Raw genomic sequence first — 21,384 nt, forward strand, 5'->3', positions numbered from 1 at the left:
GGTACTTCCCTGGAGACAAATCAAGGTGGGTGGTTGTGTGAGTCGGTCTGGAGCCGGAGAAAGGAGCCGGGGTCCGGGGGCACCTTCAGTTTGTGGCAGGAAGGAGGTTTGGGGAGTCCCTCCTCATTTCTTCAGCTGCAGCCGGAGCACGAGTCCTTCTGTCCGTACCTCATAAGGTTGGTGGGTTTCCATTCTGTGCAGCTGCATGTGGTGCCTTCGGGGGATAAATTGGGATGGGTAACCAGGTTGGTCTGTCTGCGATGGAGACCAGAGCAAGAGTCCAGGAGCACCTTCAAGACAAACAAAATTTCAGAATCCATGAGGTCTTGTAACTGGTGAACTATCAACGCTTTAGAATGGTTTTTCCTGTCATCTTTTTCTATGCCAATAAAGGTCTTCTGATTCTATCAAAATCTGTACAATAAAATCAGAGTTCTGTAGCACCTTTAAGACCAACAAAGATTATTCAGGGCAGGAGCTTTTGAGCGCATGCGGTCTTCGTCAGGTTGAGGCAAAGCTTTCATGAGTCGCTGCTCCTTCTCTGCCCCCAATTTGGTTGGTCTGGAAGGGGCTCCTGGACCCTGGCTCTTTTCTCCTGCCGCAGACCGGACTAACTCAGCTGCCCATCCGGAAGAAATACGTGATTCCTCTAGCCTGGAGATGACCTGTCATTCCAGGGGGTCCGCAGGCCCCACCTAGAGGCTGTGGCAGGCAGGGAAGCCCAGGCGGCTCAATAAATCCTGCAGTCAGCAGGAGAATCCCTGAGTTCCTACTAGAGGGCAACCTTAGGCCCTAAGCACTAGGATTCTAAATTCCCTCTCAACATCTGGAAGGAGTTCCTGACACCCTGAGCTCTTCCTGGGCTGCCTCCGGCGCGTCCCTCCCTGGCCTCAGCCCGCCCCTCTCAGTGGCCTCCTTTGTGCTCTGTCTCCCAACAGGTGACGAGGCAGAGATGAGGCGGCAGCAGGAGGAGATTGCAGCTATCATGAGGATGCGGATCGCGGGCACCTCCAGCGGGGCCCAGGTAGGCACCTTGAGAAAGCCAGAGCTGGGGCCTCCATGCCAGGCAAGCGGGTGCTCACGAGTCTCCAGGCAAAGGGTTGAGGCAAAGGGCTGTTGTGTCCAGATTGGGACTGCCAAACCACCATCTCTGCTGCCTCTTTGGCTACGACACTTAAGAACCAGCAGCTTAAGAGTGGCAGCCTCTAATCTGGAGAACTGGGCTTGATTCCCCACCTCCTCCTCCAACTGAAGCCTGCCGGGTGACCTCAGGCCAGCCACAGAATCTCTCTTAGCCCCACCTAGAATCATAGAATAGAATCCTAGAGTTGGAAGGGCCCTCCTGGGTCATCTAGTCCAACCCCCGGCAGTAGCAGGGCACTCACAACCCAATCGCTCATCCACTGTGACCTGTCCCCCAAAGGGCCAGTTGAAGGGAGAGGAAGCAAAGGTCAGGGATATAAAAGCAGGCGGTGCTCCTGCGAAGGTAGGGTGAGCATTTAAAGGGGGAGTGGTGTGCCAAACAGATGATAATTACAGGCTGGGGAGGGTTTTAAAGGGAATGGTCAACCTGTCATTATCAGCTGTTTGGCAGAAATGCTCTCTGCTCCTTGGGAAGAGGGGGAAGCATGTGCACAAAGAACCCCCAACCCTTTTTGGATTCGTCCAAATCTGAAACGGTGAAAGGGCATTCAGGCAATTGGATTCAGCCCACGTTGTTCCCAGCAGAATCCAAAACAGTCCGATATTTTTAAAGCATATCCCTATTATGCACTGGAAGCATATAAAATCTGTAGCCAAGTTGGTCCAATGTTTATGCAGACAGATTGGGCAACCCCCCTAAGCATGAATATTTCAGTTTTCAGTCTGCTCAGTTTGCAGCTGGGGAGAATATAAAGAGCTCGGTCACATCTCCCTGGAAAGCACAATGCTCACATTCCTGTGACGGATGGGAAATTGTCATATTCCAGAAGCCTGACAGTTTTTAGACTTCTGGAATTTCTGGAAATGTCCCTTCTGGAAATTTCTGAGGAAACACAATGCTCAGCTAAGCTCTGAGGCGCATCCAAGAAGGGTTCTGGGAAGATGCCTTTGGGGCGTCCCTGCAGAGAGGGTATCAGCTCTTCCTTGAGGGCTGGATTCGAGTGGAGCAGCTCCCGAGAGAGGGCCAGGATTTTCAGGGGTCGGAGCTGTGGGGAGTCCAAGCAGCCTTCCTCAGATACTTTCACACCATTTCCAATTTCCAAATTCCGGTCTCCCTTCTAGCCAGCGGGTGACTTCATCTGCACGGTCTACCTGGAGGAGAAGAAGACGGACGCGGAGCAGCACATTAAGGTGGGGGCCCCTGTGCACACGGCGGGGGGGGGGGGAGCGGGGGAGGCAAGGGAAGGGGGCCCGTTAGAGGCAGGGTGGCCAACTCCAGGCATGCAAATACCTGGAGATTTGAGGGAGCCTAGGAGGGTGGAGGGAGGACTTGGGGGGGGGGGCTGAAAGCCATGCCGTTCACCTGTCAAAGCAGCCATTTTCTCCAGGAGAAGTAAAACAAACAAAGTAAAACAGGAGATAAGCGGTAATTCCAGGAGAGCTCATAAGGACCTCAGACCAGGGAGGGTCCATCCAGTCCAGCCTCTCCTTGGCCTGCAGACGGGCCCAGGTTCAATCCCCGGCAGCATCTCCAGATAAAAGGACCAGGCAGCAGGGGATGGGAGAGACCTTCCTTTGCCTGAGACCCTGGAGAGCAGCTGCCCGCCTGAGTAGACAAGACTGCCTTTGATGACCCCGTATGAGGTGGTTTCAAGTGTTCTTTCTCCTCCTGGGCTGGAAAGCCTCGAAGGTTTTCACCTTTCCTTGTTGGGAAAGTTCTCCAAATTCCTTCTCTTTCCAGTGGGCCTTTCCTGTACCTTTCCCAGGTGTAGCTTTTTTTGGGGGGGGGGGTGGTTCCTAGTGAGGCAGCGCTGTAGATTGACACAAAGGCCTTCCTAGAACGTCAAGGAGCATTTCGGTCCCCTGTAGCTGTTCTGCTTTTGCCAAGATGTTCGTTTGCAGCCTCTCAGGGGGAGGCGGCTCTGTCCTTTGCAGCATTAGCAGGAGATGCTCAAATGCCACCTTTTATCAAAGAGCTCAGGGCTGCTGAGAAGGTCTCACATTCACGGTCTCTCCCCCCCCCCCCCCAGATTCCAGCCCACCATGACGGCGGAAGAGCTGACTTTCGAAATCTTGGACCGGAGGAAAATCGTCACCAAGGACAAAGATTACTGGAGGTTGTTTTGAAGTCAGCGAGCGGGATGAGGCAGGTGAGTGACCTTGGGGCTGCCCCCCAGGAGCCCTGCGGAGGAGGCTGTTTCTCTCACCTGCTTCTCCTTTGGACACCTGCCCAAGCCTCACCCCTCTTGGTAAAGGGTATTTTCTCACTATGTGCCCAGTCAGACTTCCTAGTTGCCAATTGTGTCCGTCTCAAAAATAGACATCGACAAACGGGCTCAAGTAGAACGTGGAGGAATCACGTTCTGTTTGGGCCCGTTTGCCGATGTCTATTTTTGAGACAGACATAATAGGCTACTATGGACTGAATGTATAAGTGAGAAAATACCATTTATCAGGGGGGCTGAGCCACTGAGGAAGCATTCTGTGCTTGGAAGCAGGTGATGGTGTATCCATGATCTGGGGCCAAGGGACCAAGATGATCTGGGGCCAAGGGACCAAGCCCTATGAAGATAGGTTGAGGGACTTGGGAATGTTCAGCCTGGAGAAAAGGAGGTTGAGAGGGGACAATGATAGCCCTCTTTAAGTATTTGAAGGTTGTCACTTGGAGGAGGGCAGGATGCTGTTTCTGCTGGCTGCAGAGGAGAGGACACGCAGTAATGGGTTTAAACTTCAAGTACAACGATATAGGCTAGCTATCAGGAAAAAGTTTTCTCAGTCAGAGTCGTTCAGCAGTGGAATAGGCTGCCTAAGGAGGTGGTGAGCGCCCCCTCACTGGAAGTCTTCCAAGCAAAGGTTGGATACACACTTTTCTTGGATGCTTTAGGATGCTTAGGGCTGATCCTGCGTAGAGCAGGGGGGTTGGACTAGATGGCCTCTATGGCCCCTTCCAACTCTAGGATTCTATTATTCTAGTTCAGCAGTGGAATAGGCTGCCTAAGGAGGTGGTGAGCTCCCCCTCACTGGCAGTCTTCAAGCAAAGGTTGGATACACACTTTTCTTGGATGCTTTAGGATGCTTAGGGCTGATCCTGCGTTGAGCAGGGGGTTGGACTAGATGGCCTGTATGGCCCCTTCCAACTCTATGATTCTATGATTCTATGATTCTATCCAGACCCCATTTTGGCCATGCCCCAAGTTGATTTTTGAAAAGAAAAATAATCTAAATGAAAGCAATAATTTTTAACACCTCTTTTTGATTAACATCTTTATTTCCTACTTTTATTTCCTCAATCCTTCTTCTTGTTTGGGCTTTTGTCTGAATCGGTGGGCTGCTTCTTTTCAGGCCTCATCTCTGGCATTGGTGCCCAGGCCCCCACAATGACCACCAACCCCTTCCTTGGGGACCACCAGATGTTTTGAGAGGTGGGTGGGGCTGAGAGAGCTGGCGGTCGGCTGTGAAAGATTTTATAGCCTGTGCAAATATTTTCTGAGCTGGTTTGGCAACAGCTGTCCCCTCCCCCCCCACAGCTCCAGAATGCTTCACTGCATGACTGCAGGTGTAGACAAGATAATATTTCAAAACAATCTGTGAGTTTTAAAAAGCATTCAGAGGAAGAGCCCCTGCTTGGCATGCAGGACGTCCCTGGTTCAATCCCCAATAGCTTCTCCAGTTAAAGGAACCAGGCAGGAGGGGAAGGGAAAGACCTCAGCCTGAGACCCTGGAGAGGCAGAGAAAGGGGGCTGTGGCTGAGGGGCAGAGCCTCTGCTGGGCATGCAGAAGGTCCCAGGTTCAATCCCTGGCATCTCCAGTTGAAAGGACTAGGCAGGAGGGGAGGGGAAAGACCTTGACCGGAGACCCTGGCTCAGGGACAGAGCCTCTGCTTGGCATGCAGAAGGTGCCAGGTTCAATCCCTGGCATCCCCAGTGAAAAGGGACCAGGCAAGAGGGGATGGGAAAGAGCTCTACCTGTAACCCTGGAGAGCCACAGGGGGGGGGCTGTGGCTCAATGGAAGAGCTTCTGCTAGCCTACAGAAATTTCCAGGTTCAATCCCTTTTAGGGCCAGGTAGGGGGTGATGTGCAACCCGGAGAGCCACTTGCTGGTCTGTGCAGCCAATACCAACCTGGCAGGGCTGGCGGCCTGATTCAGCAGAAGGCAGCTGTGGGTGTGCTTTCTGTCACACAGTGTGTCTGCCGGAAATGCTGCCGATAGAGTGGCAGATATTAACCCAGCCGTAGCAATCCACAAGACCAAGAAGAGGGAGAATACAGTCCTCTTAATACCAAATTACGTCTGTACAAACTATGACATAAATAGATCAATGAAATGGTAATCCAGATGACCATAACCCTGGCAATCCAGGCAATCATATGTGAAATAATAAATCACCCCAGAAGCCTCATTAAATACATTTATTTATAAATGTAATTTATTTCAATAATCTTAACTGTAGGGAGTCAGCGTGGTATAGTGGTTAAGAGTGGCAGCTTCTAATCTGGCAAATCGGGCTTGATTCCTTGCTCCACTTGCAGCCAGCTGGGTGCCCTTGGGACAGTCAAAGTCCTGATAGTGCTGTTCTCATAGAGCAGTAATCTCAAGGCTCTTTCAGCCTCCCCTCCCTCACAGGGTGCCTGTTGTGGGGAGAGGAAAGGGAAGGTGATTGGAAGCCGCTTTGAGACTCCTTCGAGTAGAGAAAAGTGGCATGTAAAAACCAACTCTTCTTCTTCAGTAATCTCAGGGCTCTCTCAGCCTCCCCTCCCTCACAGGGTGTCTGTTGTGGGGAGAGGAAAGGGAAGGCGCTTTTAAGCTGCTTTGAGGCTCCTTCCGGGGTTGAAAAGCAGGATATTAAAAAAACAGCTCTTTTTCTTCTTCTCTGACAGGTTTATGTTATGGATAACTTTTGACTGGTGTATTGCTTCTCTGTTTGTGAAGCACTTAATGGAAATAAATTTAGATATAAGCTAAACAGCTTTGTACCTTACAGCAGGAGTACTGAGTGTGCAGGCAGGGGCTCATGGGGATTGTAGTCCATGAACATCTGGAGGACCACAGGTTAACTACCATACAGGAATATAGAATTAGAATTATTTCTACTTTCTACATTCTTTGGACTCTTTTTTCCCCATCTCCACCGTTTGGCCAGCTTATCCCTTTGTTTCCCACCTGGAGACCCCTGCCCCAGGAGAGCTGAGGAAGGGGTGGTGGTCCGAGGGCCTTGCACCTAAAACCCCTTGTCGGCTGCCGTGGAGGCTGAGCCAGAGGGACGCGTGGAGCAGGGTTCCCCGGCCCCTCCCGAGCGCCTCCCGTTTCTCTCCCTGCAGAGCGGCCCTTGCACTACAGCGAGAAGGTCCTTCCCATCGTGCACAGCCTGGGCAAGGACAGCTTCCTGGTGGTGAAGAGACAGGTGGCCATGGAGCACATGCTGGTCTACACAGGTAAGGCCGGAAGACCCTGCTGGGTCAGACCTAGCCAGAGGTAGACTGCCTCTGAATGCGGAGGTTCCCCTCCGTCGCCATGGCTAGCCGATGCTGACAGGCCTCTCTCTCCCCTGTGAACCTCTCGGTCCCCCTTCCTAAGCCGTCTCTTCCTGTGGCCCCTGCAACCTCCTGCCGGCTGCGAATGCCCCTTTCCCATCCCTCTCCATCGCAAGGCTGCTTAAGACAAAGGCCTGTATTAAACACGACATGTTAAATGATGCAAGAAACGATATAAATAGATGAGGAGCAGAGGCATAATGCGGCGAGCGCGGGGCAAGTGCGCACCGCCCGAGATCATCCCCAGCAGCCGCCGCCGCATCGCCCGCAGCCCTGTGCCTCCCCTGGAAGTGCAGCAACTTTTGCCTTCTCGAAATGCCCCCCCTGAGCCGTTTTATTAAGTTTGCCAAACCCTGGACATTCGGCCGGTCCTCCTCTGGGCTGGTCCCGCAGCTTCCCGAGGCTTTTGCGCAGGTCGGAACCGACTGCCCCGGTCCAGTGTGGTTTGGGTCTCTCCTCCCCCGTCTGCCTTTCGCGGGAGGCTTGCTGCTGGGCCCCCCCTGACCCCTCCCTCCTCCCCCAGCCAGCAAGGCGGGCGACAGCAAGCACGGCATGATGCGTTTCCGCGAGGAGAAGAACGTCCTGGGCCTGGGCCTCAGCACCGGCTTCCACGACCGCTACTTCATCCTGACCAAGGAGTTCCTGCGGCTCTACAAGGAGGTGCGGGTACGTGGCGGAGACCCCGGGATCGGGCCCCTGCTGCCTCGGCCTCCTGCCCACCTCTCCCACAGTCATTCCGGCAGGGAGGCTGGGGTCTCGGCTAGGGGGCAGCCCCCCTCCCCTGTGCCCTCCGCTGGGGGCCTCCACCATCTAGGCCAGGGGGAGTCAACCTGTGGTCCTCTAGATGTCAATGGACTACAATTCCCATGAGCCCCTGCCAGCGAACACTGGCAGGGGCTCATGGGAATTGTAGTCCATGGACATCTGGAGGACCACAGGTTGACTACCCCTGATCTAGGCCAGTCCACACTTGCTTGGCAGGGCCTGAGGTTGCCCACTTATTCCTCAAGGATTTGGGGGTGGAGCCGGGAGAGGGCAGGGTTTGGGAAGGGCCTCAGCAGGGTATAAAGGCACAGACTCCGCCCTCCTGAGGAGCCGCTTTCTGCAGGGGAACGGACCTCTGTCACCTGGAGAGCAGGTGTGGTGCCAGGAGAGTGGCCCCTGTTTGCTTTCAGAAATGTCTCTGTCTTCACTTCGATTTCCTGTCCTCTCTGTCTCCAGAGCCACAAGCCAGAGAAGGAGTGGCCGGTGAAGAATCTGAAAGTCTACCTGGGAATCAAAAAGAAAGTCCGCCCTTCCACCTGGTGCGTGTTCTGCTTTGGGTCTCCTCTTCTGGGCCGGCGCTCAGGGAATGCTAATGTAGGGCCTGTTTGGCAGGGCCTCCGCTTGGCAGGCAGAAGGTCCCCGGTTCAATCCCCAGCAGCATCTCTAGTGAGAAGGACCAGGCAGGAGGGGAGGGTGACACTGCTTGTTCTGGGAGAGGACGTGGTGCCCCTCCCCACCATGCACTCCTGCCGGCCGCCAGCAGAGGGCAGAGGTGCTCAGCACAGGCCCGGAGGAACGTTGTTCTCTCCCGCTGGACTTCCCCGGAGCCCAGAGCTCTGCCTCCCTTGGGGGGTGGGGGGGAGGGAGGGGCAGCCCCAGGTTCGGACCTTCTCGCTGAACCCGGGAGAGGGGTTGGATTTTTTTTTTTTTTACTATAAGGGAGTTGTGTTGGTGTGACTAGGGTTGCCAGTCTCCTGGTAAGGCCTGGAGAGCTCCCAGAATCACAACTGGTCTCTAGTCTCCCTGGAGGAAAGGGCTGCTCTGGAGGGGGCCCTTTGGTGTGACCCACCCCTGCTGGGGGTCCCCCTCCCCAGGCCCCCTCCTGAAATCTCCAGGACCTGGAGTTGGGAGGCCTGTTGGAGATGGGGACTCCCCTCTCCCCGAGTCGGGCTTTTTCTCCCGGGAAGGGTCTCCTTGCCCCTGGCCGGGGGGGGGGGGGGGCTCATCCATCCCACCGTCAAAGAAAGAACCCAGGCGAGATTTCCCCAGCACCAGCCCAGTTCTGCTTGCTCCTTCCCCTCGAAATGGGAGGGGGTCAAAGGGCTGGCCGGAATGCGGAAGGCGAGTTTGAAAGAGAGAGAGAGAAGGGAAGAAACACGGAGACCAGGGTGACACTCTCTCTGCGTTTTGGCCTTCGCTTTGGTCCCCCTCTTTCTTCCCGTCTCTCTCTCTTCCAAACTCCCCTTCCTCATTCCGGCCAGCCCTTTTACCCCCTCCCATTTCCTCCTGGGTCAAGGCCAACCACCAGCCGCGCCAGGCTGCTTGTGGGGCCAGGTGAGCTGTTGGCCACCCTGTGCCATTGCCGTGGGTGCTGGCAGCCTGCTGCTGATGCCCACAGGCCAGGCAAAGGGGGGGGGGTTCCGCCTCCTCTCGTTTGAGCACCCAGAGTCCAGTGCAGCCTACCTCTCCTCACGGGAGTGAGCAGGGTGATGCCAGAGTTGGCAGCTGGCACCTGCAGGGACGGAGTGACTGGAGGCTGGGACAGATGCCCACGGCGTTCTAATGACCGTCTGGATGAGATTGTGTCATTCATTGATTCATTCATTCATTCATTCATTCATTGATTCATTCATTCATTCATTCATTCATTCATTCATTCATTCATTCATTCATTCATTAGATTTATTACCCGCCACTCCCATACGGCTCGTGGCAGGTTACAAAATTCATTTAAAAACCTCGATAAAATACCCGTCAAAACCACAGGCACCAATACAACAGTAAAAGCACAAGATGCAGCAGCCAATAAGTTCTCAAAACAATCCCAAGATGGGATCATTAAATTAGGCAGGGAAGGGGCAGGCAGAGTCGGGCTCCTCCTGAATCTTCTCCTCTCTCTCTCTCTCTGTCTCTCAGCTGGGGATTCACCATCTTCTTTGAGAACGACAAGCAAGAGAAGCAGCAGTGGTATGCAGCCTTCTTCTTTCCCTGCCCCAAATAGGCTTCCCCCCGCAGAACCTCCACATCCAGGGGCACTGAACCTTTGAGTTCTGAGAAACTGGGGGGGGGGATTTGCTGTGGTCCTTTGGTGGGCAGATGCTTTGCCTCAGCCCCACATTGGGGTCTCCACCCTCTTTGGAGGGCTTCCAGTAGGACGTTGTCCAGGGGAGAATGAGGAGAGCACGGAGTGACTCTATCGGGATGTGAACTTTCAATGGCTTTGTCCAGAGTTTTGTCTCCCTGGCTGACCCCGCAGTCTGACTCACGGATGCGCCAGGCAGGGGGGTGCTCCAGCCCTCGTTGGCCTGCCTCCCTCAAAGCACGGCCTGCAGAAGGAGAGTCAGGGGCTTGTGGAATGATTGGGAGGGGCTGTGGGAGAACCTGGCAGGCGGGAGGTCTTAGGTTCAGATCCTGGCACCTCACCAGGTCGGAGTTGAAGCCTGAGGCCTTGAAGAGCCGCTGATGCTCTGAGCAAACAGTCCTGGCCGTGGTGGACCATAGAAGGACGGCCTGATTCACCTGTGCCCAAGCTTAGCTCAGTGGCAGAGCCTCTGCTTAGACTGCAGAAGGCCCCAGGTTCAGTCCCTGACGTCTCCAGGTGAAGCCTGGAGCCCTTGGAAAGCAGCTGCCTGAGTAGACAACACTGACCACGATGGGCCACTTAAGGCAGCTCTGAAGAAGGAGCCCAGCCTAACTGGAGTCGTTCCTGAAGTGGCCACAGCGTGCAGCTTCCCCTCTCTGTCCCTTCCTCCGGCAGGTATCTGTGCTGCGACACTCAGCAGGAACAGCGGGAGTGGTTTGCAACCTTCCTGTCCGTGCAGGTGAGCCCTGGGCTGGTCCTTCTATTCGTGGGGCTGGTGGTGGTGGGGGAATTGGGCTCCCTCCTGCACAGGCACCGGAATTCCCTCTGCTCCCGTCCTGGGCGCAAGCAAAAGACCGAGGCGGAGGGCCGTGAACTAGATAACCAGCGGAGCATGCGGGATTCTGTGCTGAGGGCAGCCGTCTCTGTCGACTGCTGGGACGGAATCCTGCGACCTGTATAAATTATGCAGATTGAGCATATCAGGACATCCTCCTCATTTGCATTATTCACGGGGCTTCTGCTGAGCTTCAGGAGGAGGGAGGTCCCGTGAGCACCGCCAGACGTCTCCCCATCTGACCCCTGGCAATTTGTGTACGGGGCACCTTTCAGTACAGCATGAAGACCAACCCTCCTCCTCCTTCTTCAGTAGAGCCCTTTGGTGTCGTGGTTAGGAGTGCGGACTTCTAATCTGGCGAGCCAGGTTCGATTCTGCGCTCCCCCACATGCAACCAGCTGGGTGACCTTGGGCTAGTCACGGCACTGATAAAACTGTTCTGACCGAGCAGGAATATCAGGGCTCTCTCAGCCTCACCCACCCCACAGGGTGTCTGTTGTGGGGAGAGGAAAGGGAAGGCGACTGTGAGCCGCTTTGAGCCTCCTTCGGGTAGGGAAAAGCAGCATATAAGAACCAACTCTTCTTCTTCACTCTCAGCCTCCCCTCCCTCACAGGGTGTCTGTTGTGGGGAGAGGAAAGGGAAGGCGATTGGAAGCCACTTTGTTACTCCTTCGGGTAGAGAAAAGTGGCATATAAGAACCAACTCTTCTTCTTCTTCTTCAGTAATCTCAGGGCTCTCTCAGCCTCACCCACCCCACAGGGTGTCTGTTGTGGGGAGAGGAAAGGGAAGGCGACTGTGAGCCGCTTTGAGCCTCCTTCGGGTAGGGAAAAGCAGCATATAAGAACCAACTCTTCTTCTTCACTCTCAGCCTCCCCTCCCTCACAGGGTGTCTGTTGTGGGGAGAGGAATGGGAAGGCGACTGTAAGCCGCTTTGAGCCTCCTTTGGGTAGAGAAAAGTGGCATATAAGAACCAACTCTTCTTCTTCTTCAGTAATCTCAGGGCTCTCTCAGCCTCCCCTCCCTCACAGGGTGTCTGTTGTGGGGAGAGGAATGGGAAGGCGACTGTAAGCCACTTTGAGCCTCCTTTGGGTAGAGAAAAGTGGCATATAAGAACCAACTCTTCTTCTTCTTCAGGAATCTCAGGGCTCTCTCAGCCTCCCCTCCCTCACAGGGTGACTGTTGTGGGGAGAGGAAGGGAAGGTGAATGGAAGCCGCTCTGAGCCTCCTTCGAGTAGAGAAAAGTGGCATAGAAGAACCAACTCTTTTTAGTTTCTCCCTCACATTCTGTGTCACACATTTTGTCAGTTCTGCCTACTTAGCTGCAGCTTTTAATATAGCAGAGGTTAAAGGAAAGTCTTTGCCACTCCGTCAGTATTCTGTCTTCTATGTCTAGGTAGCATTTGAAATGTACATTGAAAAATTAGTTCCGGTCATATCTTCATTTGGGCTGCTGAAATTCCAGGCAGCCACGAGGTTTTTGATTTTAATTCGTTGGCCTTTGTTCTGCCCCTGGACTCAGACTTCTCTCTTGGCCTCACTCTGAAAGCCACTTGGAGTGCCTGGGAGAAAGTAGGGCCAGAGATAACATTAATGAATCAGTAGCTACACGGAGAAGGCCATGCTCAGCTCTGCACATGGGCGGAAGCTCCATGCAGGCAGTCCACTTCAACCTGTGGGAAAATCAACCTTGTTCCACTGATTCACATGAAATGCATTTTGGAGCAGCGTCAAACTGCTGCGATTTAAGAGAGACGTGAAATTTTAATCACATCTCCGTGTCCTGTAATTATATCACTTTTTTAGTTTCTGTGCCTATGGGCCTAAACAGACCAGACAAAGTGTCTGTTCATAAAATTCCATGCAGAAAGGGAGGTTTAACCCTTCAACGCCATTTGTCCCCTTTTTAATGGGGGGGGGGGAGCTGGTTTTGAATAGCAAAATCAAGTGGAAGTTGAAGGGTTAAATTGCTCTCCCTTCCTTGGATGACCCTGAGACAAATCGAGGCTGTGTAGAGGGACCTGACTTTTTTTGTTGGAGTCCTGTGGTTCCAAAATAGAATTTGGACAGGAATTAAGGGGCTGAAAAGTGGCCGGATTGGACTTTTAATGAAAAAATTCCTGGTGGTCCCCTACCCGGGAGGGCAAGCTTCATCCCTGCCACGGCCTGGGTCCAACCGGTCCCATTGATCCGTAGATATCTGCTCTCTAAAATTCTGCATCCATTTGGTCATACATTTTTCACTTGTTCCTCTTCTGTTTCTAGCTAGAGTAGTGTAGATCCATTGTAGTCAATGATCTTTCTGTTTTGATCAGGTTTCTTGATGGCCCTGGATTTCCCAGATGGGTAGGAGTTAATTTATATATATAAAATTTGTGAAACATTTATCAGGTGATATATATAAAGAGCCTCTTCTGGCGCAGAGTGGTAAGGCAGCAGAAATGCTGTCTGAAGCTGTCTGCCCATGAGGCTGGGAGTTCAATCCCAGCAGCCAGCTCAAGGTTGACTCAGCCTTCCATCCTTCCGAGGTCGGTAAAATGAGGACCCAGCTTGCTGGGGGGTAAACGGTAATGACTGGGGAAGGCACTGGCAAACCACCCCGTATTGAGTCTGCCATGAAAACGCTAGAGGGCGTCACCCCAAGGGTCAGACATGACTCAGTGCTTGCACAGGGGATACCTTTACCTTTACCTTTATGACCATATATGTTCATGTTGACTTGCCCTCCCCTCCCAGAATGGCCAGTGGAGGGCCTGGAGGGGGTGGGAAGGGGAGGGGCCCTGCTGGGCGTGTCCACAGCTCTGCTTCCCAGCCCTGTTCTGCAGGATCTCACCACTTCTGGGGTTTCTGCAAGCCTGAAGAATGTTTCAAGGGTTTCTCAAGGGTAAGAAAAGTTGAGGAAGGCTGTTCTCATCTATTCTTTTATTCCCTGCGTCTTTTCTGAGCCTTGAAGCTGAAGTCTCTAATGTTGGGATAAACAGTAGGGGTGACAAAGGACACCCGTGTTAAATGTCCCACTTATCTTTGCTTGTTGGTTGGAATATAGACCTTTCCTCGATTTGCAGAATTCAGGGCCACAGTTCAAATGTCCAATAGAAAAGGCCGTATTAAAATGTCAAACACTTCCTCGGCAGCCAGAATTAAAAACGCTGCTTTCTTTTCTCCCTAGTTCACAAATCCGATTGCATCTGTTACAAACGGTATATTCCCATTCATGTACCTCTTTGGCACAATGCCTGTTTGATGAGCGGGAATGAGATTTGTTATACATTTTCATAATCGTTCTGCCAGTATTGTCGCAAAGATTTTGTAATTATGTTCAGCCAAGAAATAGGTCCCCATGACTGTGTCAGCGTTGAATCACTGCCTCCTTTATATATTAATGGTGTGTATGTCTCTTGCCACATCAGGGTGATTGTCTCTGTCTTTTATCTCTTTTTAAACTTTTTATTCTGCTGTCATTAAGACTTCTTCGAAATACAGGGCACTTAGCCCAAACAGTCATAGAGTTTTGTTATTTATTTTTTTTTGCATATTTTTTATTGCCTAGGAAACTTCTTGCGTTGTTGCTGTTTGATTTAAAAATTTTTCCTGTGTTCTGGTGTGAACTTGGCGGTCAGGATGTCTTTGAAATAGTCCCTCCTTCCTCCTTCTGAGACAGACTTCTATAATCCCGAGAAAGCACAAATTGTTCTTGCATTTCCTTTTCTTCATAGTAATTCGAGCCCCTTTCTTTACGCCCGTGATTACACTTTTCCCCGTCTCCTTCCTAAGACAATACGCCAAATATCTGCTGGGTTTGCTCACATGTTCAAAATGCCTCTTGCTTTAGTTATTCTAGTTATTTTTCTACGCCTCTTCCCTTGCTAACGTGCGGAATTGGTTTTTGAGTTGCCAGATCTCCACTAACGTGTCTTTATTGAGATTTTTTTCGTGTTCTTGTTCCAGCCTCTGGATTCTTCTTTCTGCACTTCTCGTGGCTGTTTTCCCATCTTCACCCAACCTCACCTGTTCTGTCTTCTCTTTCTCACCTTCCCAGCATGGCGCCAACAACCTGTGGCCGTCGGAGAGCTCCAAAGTGCGTGCCTCCCGCATCCAGCAGGACGCCCGTCTGGGCAACATCTCCCTGATCCCTTTGCGGGGCAGCGAGAACGAGATGAGGAACAGCGTGGCGGCCTTCACCACCGACCCGCTGACGGTGAGCGGGGGGGGGCCGAGAGCCTCACACCCAGTGCATTGTGGGGACTGAGACGGGAAGTTCGGGAACCTTGCCCTTTGGGCTTGGAAGGGTTTCCGAAGTGGTTCGGGCTCTTTAGCTTGGAGAAATGACGATGGAGAGGGGGACATGACAGGGGTTTACAAAATTACACATGGGGATTGTCAAACTGCGGCCCTCCGGATGTCCATGGACTACAATTCCCATGAGCCCCTGCCAGCGTTCGCTGGCAGGGGCTCATGGGAATTGTAGCCCATGGACATCCGGAGGGCCGCAGTTTGACTACCCCTGAGATAGAGAAGGTAGAGAAAGAAGTCATTTTCTCCCTTTGCGACAAGACAAGAACTCTTGGCCACGCCATGAAACTAATGAGCTTAGAGCCGAGGAAAGGAAGAGATAAATGCGTTGAATTCCTCGCCGCTGGAAGTGGTGACGGATATCTTATTTATTTTTAATTTGATTTCTAGACCGCCGCTCCCAGTGAACTGGCTCGTGGCGGTTTACAACATACATATAAAACATGGTAACATAAAATCTTACAACAATAAAATCCTCAAACCTTACCCTCCCCCCCCCCCAGTAAAATACAGCAGCAGAGTGAAGTGCCCTGCGGAAGGTATAAGGAGGTAAACAGTCCCGCAGGTAGGTAGGACCCAAGCTGCGTATAGCCTTAAAGGTCAACAACTGTTCTGGAAGCAAGCGGGGAGGAAGTGAGCTCAAGAATATAAGCACAGACAGCTTCAAGAGCTCCAACATCTGGAGCAGAGGCCCATCCGTGGCTATTGGCCACAAAGTCTAGTCTGGGGCATGATGCAGGGGTTCATGGGAATTGTAGTCCATGGATGTCTGGAGAGTCACGGTTTGGCCACCCCTGCCCAAAGCTACGCCCTCTCCCATTGCCCCGTCTGACCTGTTGCTTTCCCCCCTTCCAGCTGCTGCGGGACCTATGAACCTGGATGACAGATGTGTCAGGTGAGAGCCCCTTTCCCTGGGCTGGAGATGCTGACCAGCCCCTCAAATAAGCGAGAGGCGGCCCTGAGCCTGCAGGGCAAGCAGTCTCAGCAAAGGTGCCCACCTGCGGGCAGTTTGCCAGCTCAATTCCCTGGGCTACTTTTGGTTGGCAGTTAGAATATGCAGGGAGAGCGGAGCTGCTTAAATAAGGAAATAGCTTTTATTCAGAAGAGAAACATCTGTGGAGAGAGAGAGAGACCTAACCATCTAGGTAGCTGTTGTCTGCGGTCAATCTTCTGTTCAACAACGGTTCTGGAGGCAAGCAGGGAGGAAGTGGGCTCAAGAAGCAGGAAGTCTCCTATCGAGCCAATCAGGACCCTGGAGGAGATAACTGGAAAATCATTGGGAAGTTTCTATCCTATCTATGCTAAGTGCACACCTCCTCTGGTGCCCCCTGCAGGACACCCTTTAATTTCTGCTCAGTTATGCATACTGCAGATCTTACATATGTCAAGAGTTTTGAGCATCACAGTTTGGTGGCGACTCCCTCTTGGAAGCTGGAAAACCTTTGGCCAAATGCCTCTGTGTGCAGACTCAGGGCTGAGTTTTTAATTAGCGCATATTTTAAAGAAATGTATACATTTCACTTTTCCTTGTGGCTCAAAAGTTTCAGGCCTTCTTGGGTAGGGGCACCAGGGCTGTTATGATTTCCTCCCTTTTTTAATCCCCCTCCTCCCCTGACACCTTCTCAATCAGCATTTAGACCCCAGATGAAAATTCCCTTGCTCCTGGTTAAAGCTATCTAATCCCGTTTTACAGATGTTTAGTCCTGGGCCTGTTCCTGTCCTCCCTCCTCTGGGAGCGAATCCCACATCCGAATCACTCTCTGTGTAAAGAAATATTTTGTTTTGCCCCTCCCGGACCTTCTGCATCAACCTCATTGCCCCTTTCACTTTAATATTACAGGACAGGAAGGAGTAACTTTCTTTTCCCATGCTTTGCACCCCATCTGCAGGGGCTGCGGATCATTTTATGCGCTTTCAATGTCTTTTGGTAGATTTTGCATCCTTTCCCCTTTGTATTTGCAGGTTTGTGGGTAAGCAGAGGAATCCCGGACGATCTCTTGGCCTATTCCTGGCTGGACCAGCAAGGAGGGGAGGGAGGGGGGGAAATGGGGGCCAAAGGCTTTGGAACTGCCCGTCGCCCCAAAAAGCCAAGAAGAAACCCATTGGAGCAATCGAGGAAATGGGTGGAAAGCATCAGAGGACTTCCTAGGGAGGTTGGACCGGCTTTCAATCAATGCAGCAACCAGGATCCCCACCCCTCTAGTGAACTGAGCCCCCACCCCCAGCACGGACCAATGAGACTGTCCACCCGGCAACTTGGTCTACCTGTGGCCTTTCCCCAACCTGTCGTCTGGCGTACCTTAGAGGGAAACAGCCAAGCATGTCTCCTCACTGGGAGGACGTTGTGGACTGCGAATCTATGCCGGAGGGTTGCTGGACTTTGCTGGATGGAAGGCAATTTTAAGGGAAGACCTCAGACTCCATGACCGGCTGCTGGCCCTGCAGAGGAACTGGCTGGCCCCTGGGTGAGATGGGAGGCTGGACTGGAGGGACCCTCCCTGGCCTACCCAGCAGGGCTCTTCTGATACTCTTATGAAGGCCTTGGCCTCTCTACCCTGTGGCTGGCCCTGCAGAGGAACTGGCTGGCCCCTGGGTGAGACGGGAGGCTGGACTGGAGGGACCCTCCCTGGTCTGACCCAGCAGGGCTCTTCTGAGGGTCTTCTCAGGGGAAGGCCTCGGCCTCTCTGCCCTGTGGCTGGCCCTGCAGAGGAACTGGCTGGCCCCTGTGGGAGACGGGAGGCTGGACTGGAGGGACCCTCTCTGGCCTGACCCCGCAGGGCTCTTTTGAGGGTCTTCTCAGGGGAAGGCCTCGGCCTCTCTGCCCTGTGGCTGGCCCTGCAGGGGAACTGGCTGGCCCCTGGGTGAGACGGGAGACTAGACTGGAGGGACCCCCCCTGGTCTGACCCAGCAGGGCTCTCTCTTAGGAAGGCCTCGGCCTCTCTGCCCTGTGGCTGGCCCTGCAGAGGACCTGGCTGGCTGCTGGGTGAGGCAGGAGGCTGGACTGGATGCTGGACCCTCCCTGGCCTGACCCAGCAGGGCTCTTCTTAGTTTCTTAGGGTCTGATGATAATTTGGATGATGTATGGGGAACCAAAAATGGATTCTGGAAACTGGACTGAGAGAACTCCAAATGAGAACTGCAAAGGGAAAAAGCTTTGGGTGGGCTTTGGGAGAGGGCCGAGGATTGAGTTGGGGGAAATTGGTGGCCCAGCTTCTTTGGACAAGTTGAGTGAAGATCTTTGAGAGACGTTGCAAGAGGTCAATGAAGCAGGGTTTGCAAGGAGGCTGGGACAAAATACGAAAGAATGCTGGATCCGGAGAAGAGTCGGGCGGTTGATCAGACCGGCCTGACGTGGGGTGGGGGGCAGGGTACCCATTGGGGGCAATTCCTTTGCTGCCCTCTTCGGCTGTGGTACTGGATTGGGGGGGGGGGGAGTCTGGGACCACTGCTGGCGAGCTGGGGAGGAGGGCAGGCACCACCCTTCTTAGCCAAAATCTTTTCTCATTTTTTGTCTCTTTTGTAATATTAAATATCTGTGGGACGTCCACAGAACTCTGCTGTTGATTGGCCTTTCTGGGGAATCCAAAGATCGTTGGGGCGTGAGCGTGTCCCTCCTCATTGCATGGCCCCTGGGCTTGAATTCCCCCCAGCCGCCCCAGGGAGAAGATCGCTGCTGCTGCCGTGGCTCAGTGCCCCCTTTTCCGTTCAAGCTCTAGAGCAGGGGTAGTCAAACTGTGGCCCTCCAGATGTCCATGGACTGCAGGTCCCATGAGCCCCTGCCAGCGAATGCTGGCAGGGGCTCATGGGAACTGTAGTCCATGGACATCTGGAGGGCCGCAGTTTGACTACCCCTGCTCTAGACTCTTTCTCCAACGTGGCCAGTATCCACATAGTTGCTGAATGGAACACGAACAGAGTACCTTTGAGCATAGCTGGAGTGCTGCAAGGGGCTGTTAGGGGTAGGCTGTGGATGAGAAGAAGAAGAGGTGGGTTTTTATACCCTGCTTTTCGTAGAATCGTCAAGTTGGGAGGGACCTCCAGAGCCATCTAGTCCAACCCGCTACAGATGGCACTGACCTGGAGGAGTCCGAAACACCTTTCCCTTCCTTTGCAGACAACAGGCACCCTGTGAGGGAGGAGGAGCTGAGAGAGCTCTCGTAGAACTGAGACTGGGCCAAAGTCACCCAGTTGGCTGCACAGGGAAGACCACCCTGGCTCTTGAAAAAGTGGGAAGGGGTGGCAACCGGAGGCATCAGGAGCCCCAAAACCACCAGTGGCAGGGAGGCACTCGATCACTTTCCTTCAAGGTCAGCAGGGTTGGCCAAGGTTTATATTTGGATGGGAGACCAGCAAGAAAGTCTAGCGTGGCTACACAGAGGCAAGCCAGGCAAACCACCTCGGTGTGTCTCTTGCCTTGACCTGGATGGCCCAGGCTAGTCTGATCTTGTCAGGTCTCAGAAGCGAAGTAGAGCCATAGAATTCTAGAATCATACCGTTGGAAGGGACCTCCGGGGTCATCTAGTCCAACCCTCTGCACAGTGCAAGAACTCACAACTACCTGACCACCCACAGTGACCCAATTTCATGCCCAAGTGACGCTTCCAACAAAAATCTCCAGAATCCAGCCTGGCCTGGAGGAAATTCACCTCCCATCCCCACAGTGGCGATCAGCAATTCCCTGGGTCTGCAAAGAAGGGCAAGAAAAGACAAACCCTGGCCCATCCCCTCCTGCCCACCCAGTCCCCACCTGCCTCTGTTCATAACATCAGATGACTATCTTCTGCTTAACAACCTCCAAAAAAGAACCCACCACCTCCCGAGGACGCCTGTTCCACTGAGTATCCGCTCTAACTGTCAGGAACACCTTCCGGATATTTAGCCAAAAATCCTTTTGAATTTATTTTGAATTTAACCCTCTGGGGCAACAGAAAACCACTGCCCCATCCTCTATACAACATCCCTTCAAGTATTTGAGGGTCGGCCCTGGTTACTCCTTGGAGGAGGGAGCAGCAAGGAAGTCCAGGGTGGCTCCATGGAGGCAGGCCACGGTGACCCATCTCCGGATGTCTCTTGCTTTGAAGACCTCACAGGGTTGCCATAAGTTAGCTGTGAGATGAGGGCAAAAACAGCAACCACAAACTCCCAGGAACTGTTTTCACTTTCCTTTTTCTGTGCCATGGAAACCGAGCAGGTGAGATTCTTGGATGTGGTACATCCTTGGGTGTAAGGTGGGTTGGAAGGTGTACCCCTCTGTAGATAGATTAAGGGACCCTGGTAGACCTCCAAGGGGGTGGTGGACCGCTGAGCTAGAGGAGGTATGCGGATATACTGTCATGGCAACTTCAGGGTGCTGTTGCCGGGGCAACCACTGAGCATCCTCCAAGCAGACTTCTAGGATGTCTTCAGATTATCCTTCTCATCTTCTCACCTCCATCCTACGCATGTCCCCTCCACCGTTTGAGACACTCCAGCAGGGAGGAGAAGGGAAGAGGCCCATCTCCCCACCCCATATTTCTAATCTGCCATGAGGCTTGCCAACCTCCAGGTGATGCCTGGAGACCTCCAGGAATCTCCAGATGACAAAGATCAGACCGTAGAGCTTCAGAATCAGAGGGTCCTCTGAGGACAAATGGCTGCTTCGGAGGGAGGGTGGCTCTTAGGCATCCTGCCTTGCTGATGGTTCCCCTCCCCAAATCCAGCCCTCCCTGGGGTCCACATCCACCTCTCCTGGAATTTCCTAACCCAGACCTGGAAACCCTTTTTGGGGTCAGCCAAAGTTGGAACAGGAATTGCCATAGTTTATAGCAGGGGTGGCCAAACTGTTGCTTCCCAGATGTCCATGGACTGCAGTTACCATGAGCCCCTCCAGTATGGTGCTCACAGGGGCTCATGGTAATGGTAGTCCATGGACATCTGGAGAGACACAGTTTGGCCACCCCGGTTTATAGGCTCTCTGACTCCTTCCAACCTACTGACTGTAACCACCAGGCATCCTCTGTCAACTCCTAGCCTCTTATGCCCCTGTACAGAAAAGCGACATATAAAAACCAACTCCTCCTCCTCCTGGTGTTTTGTACCCCACTTTATCCGTTTGAGGAGTTTGTGGCTGAGGTTGGGTTGGGCAGCTACAACACACCTGTGCCTTTTTGTCAGAGAAGCCCCCCATTTCTTTTCTGACAACAGAGGAGAGCAAAGAGGTTTGCAGTCCCTGAGACCAGGATTCCTGCATGACCCGAGGATCATCCCCAAATGAATCACCTAGCGCAGAGCAGCATTGAGGGGTAGCTTTCCTCGGAGAACTCGAACCCAGCCCAGGGACACCTTTGAGACACCTTTGAGACCAAGACGATTTTCAGGGCATAGGTTTTCAAGAGCCAGGATTCCCTTTGTCATACAGGGCCACTGTCTGGACTCAGACCTTCCAGGGGTGAGGCATTTGACTCTCAAAAGCTCCTGCCCTTGAAACCTAGTCATGGAATCCTAGACCACTCCTGGGTCATCTAGTCCAACCCCCTG

General features: G+C 53.0%; 1 protein-coding gene across 2 annotated transcripts; it reads left to right on the forward strand.

Moving 5' to 3' along the window:
- Positions 1–3,181: 3,181 nt before the first annotated feature.
- Positions 3,182–18,271, forward strand: LOC143839310 (arf-GAP with Rho-GAP domain, ANK repeat and PH domain-containing protein 1-like). 2 transcript variants are annotated; one of them, XM_077341145.1, is made up of 9 exons: positions 3,182–3,293; positions 6,463–6,576; positions 7,199–7,335; positions 7,897–7,979; positions 9,577–9,627; positions 10,418–10,481; positions 14,615–14,773; positions 15,724–15,763; positions 16,831–18,271. In XM_077341145.1, exons 2-8 carry the CDS (start codon positions 6,552–6,554, stop codon positions 15,739–15,741), a joined length of 537 nt encoding a protein of 178 aa, XP_077197260.1. In that variant the 5' UTR covers positions 3,182–3,293; positions 6,463–6,551; the 3' UTR covers positions 15,742–15,763; positions 16,831–18,271. The 2 variants fall into 2 exon arrangements, with proteins under 2 accessions (XP_077197260.1, XP_077197259.1); XM_077341144.1 differs by having other exon boundaries at positions 7,199–7,341; positions 16,831–18,270.
- Positions 18,272–21,384: the final 3,113 nt, after the last annotated feature.

This window comes from Paroedura picta, chromosome 6, assembly GCF_049243985.1.
Source record: "Paroedura picta isolate Pp20150507F chromosome 6, Ppicta_v3.0, whole genome shotgun sequence".
In the NCBI taxonomy this organism is placed as follows: Eukaryota; Metazoa; Chordata; class Lepidosauria; order Squamata; family Gekkonidae; genus Paroedura; species Paroedura picta.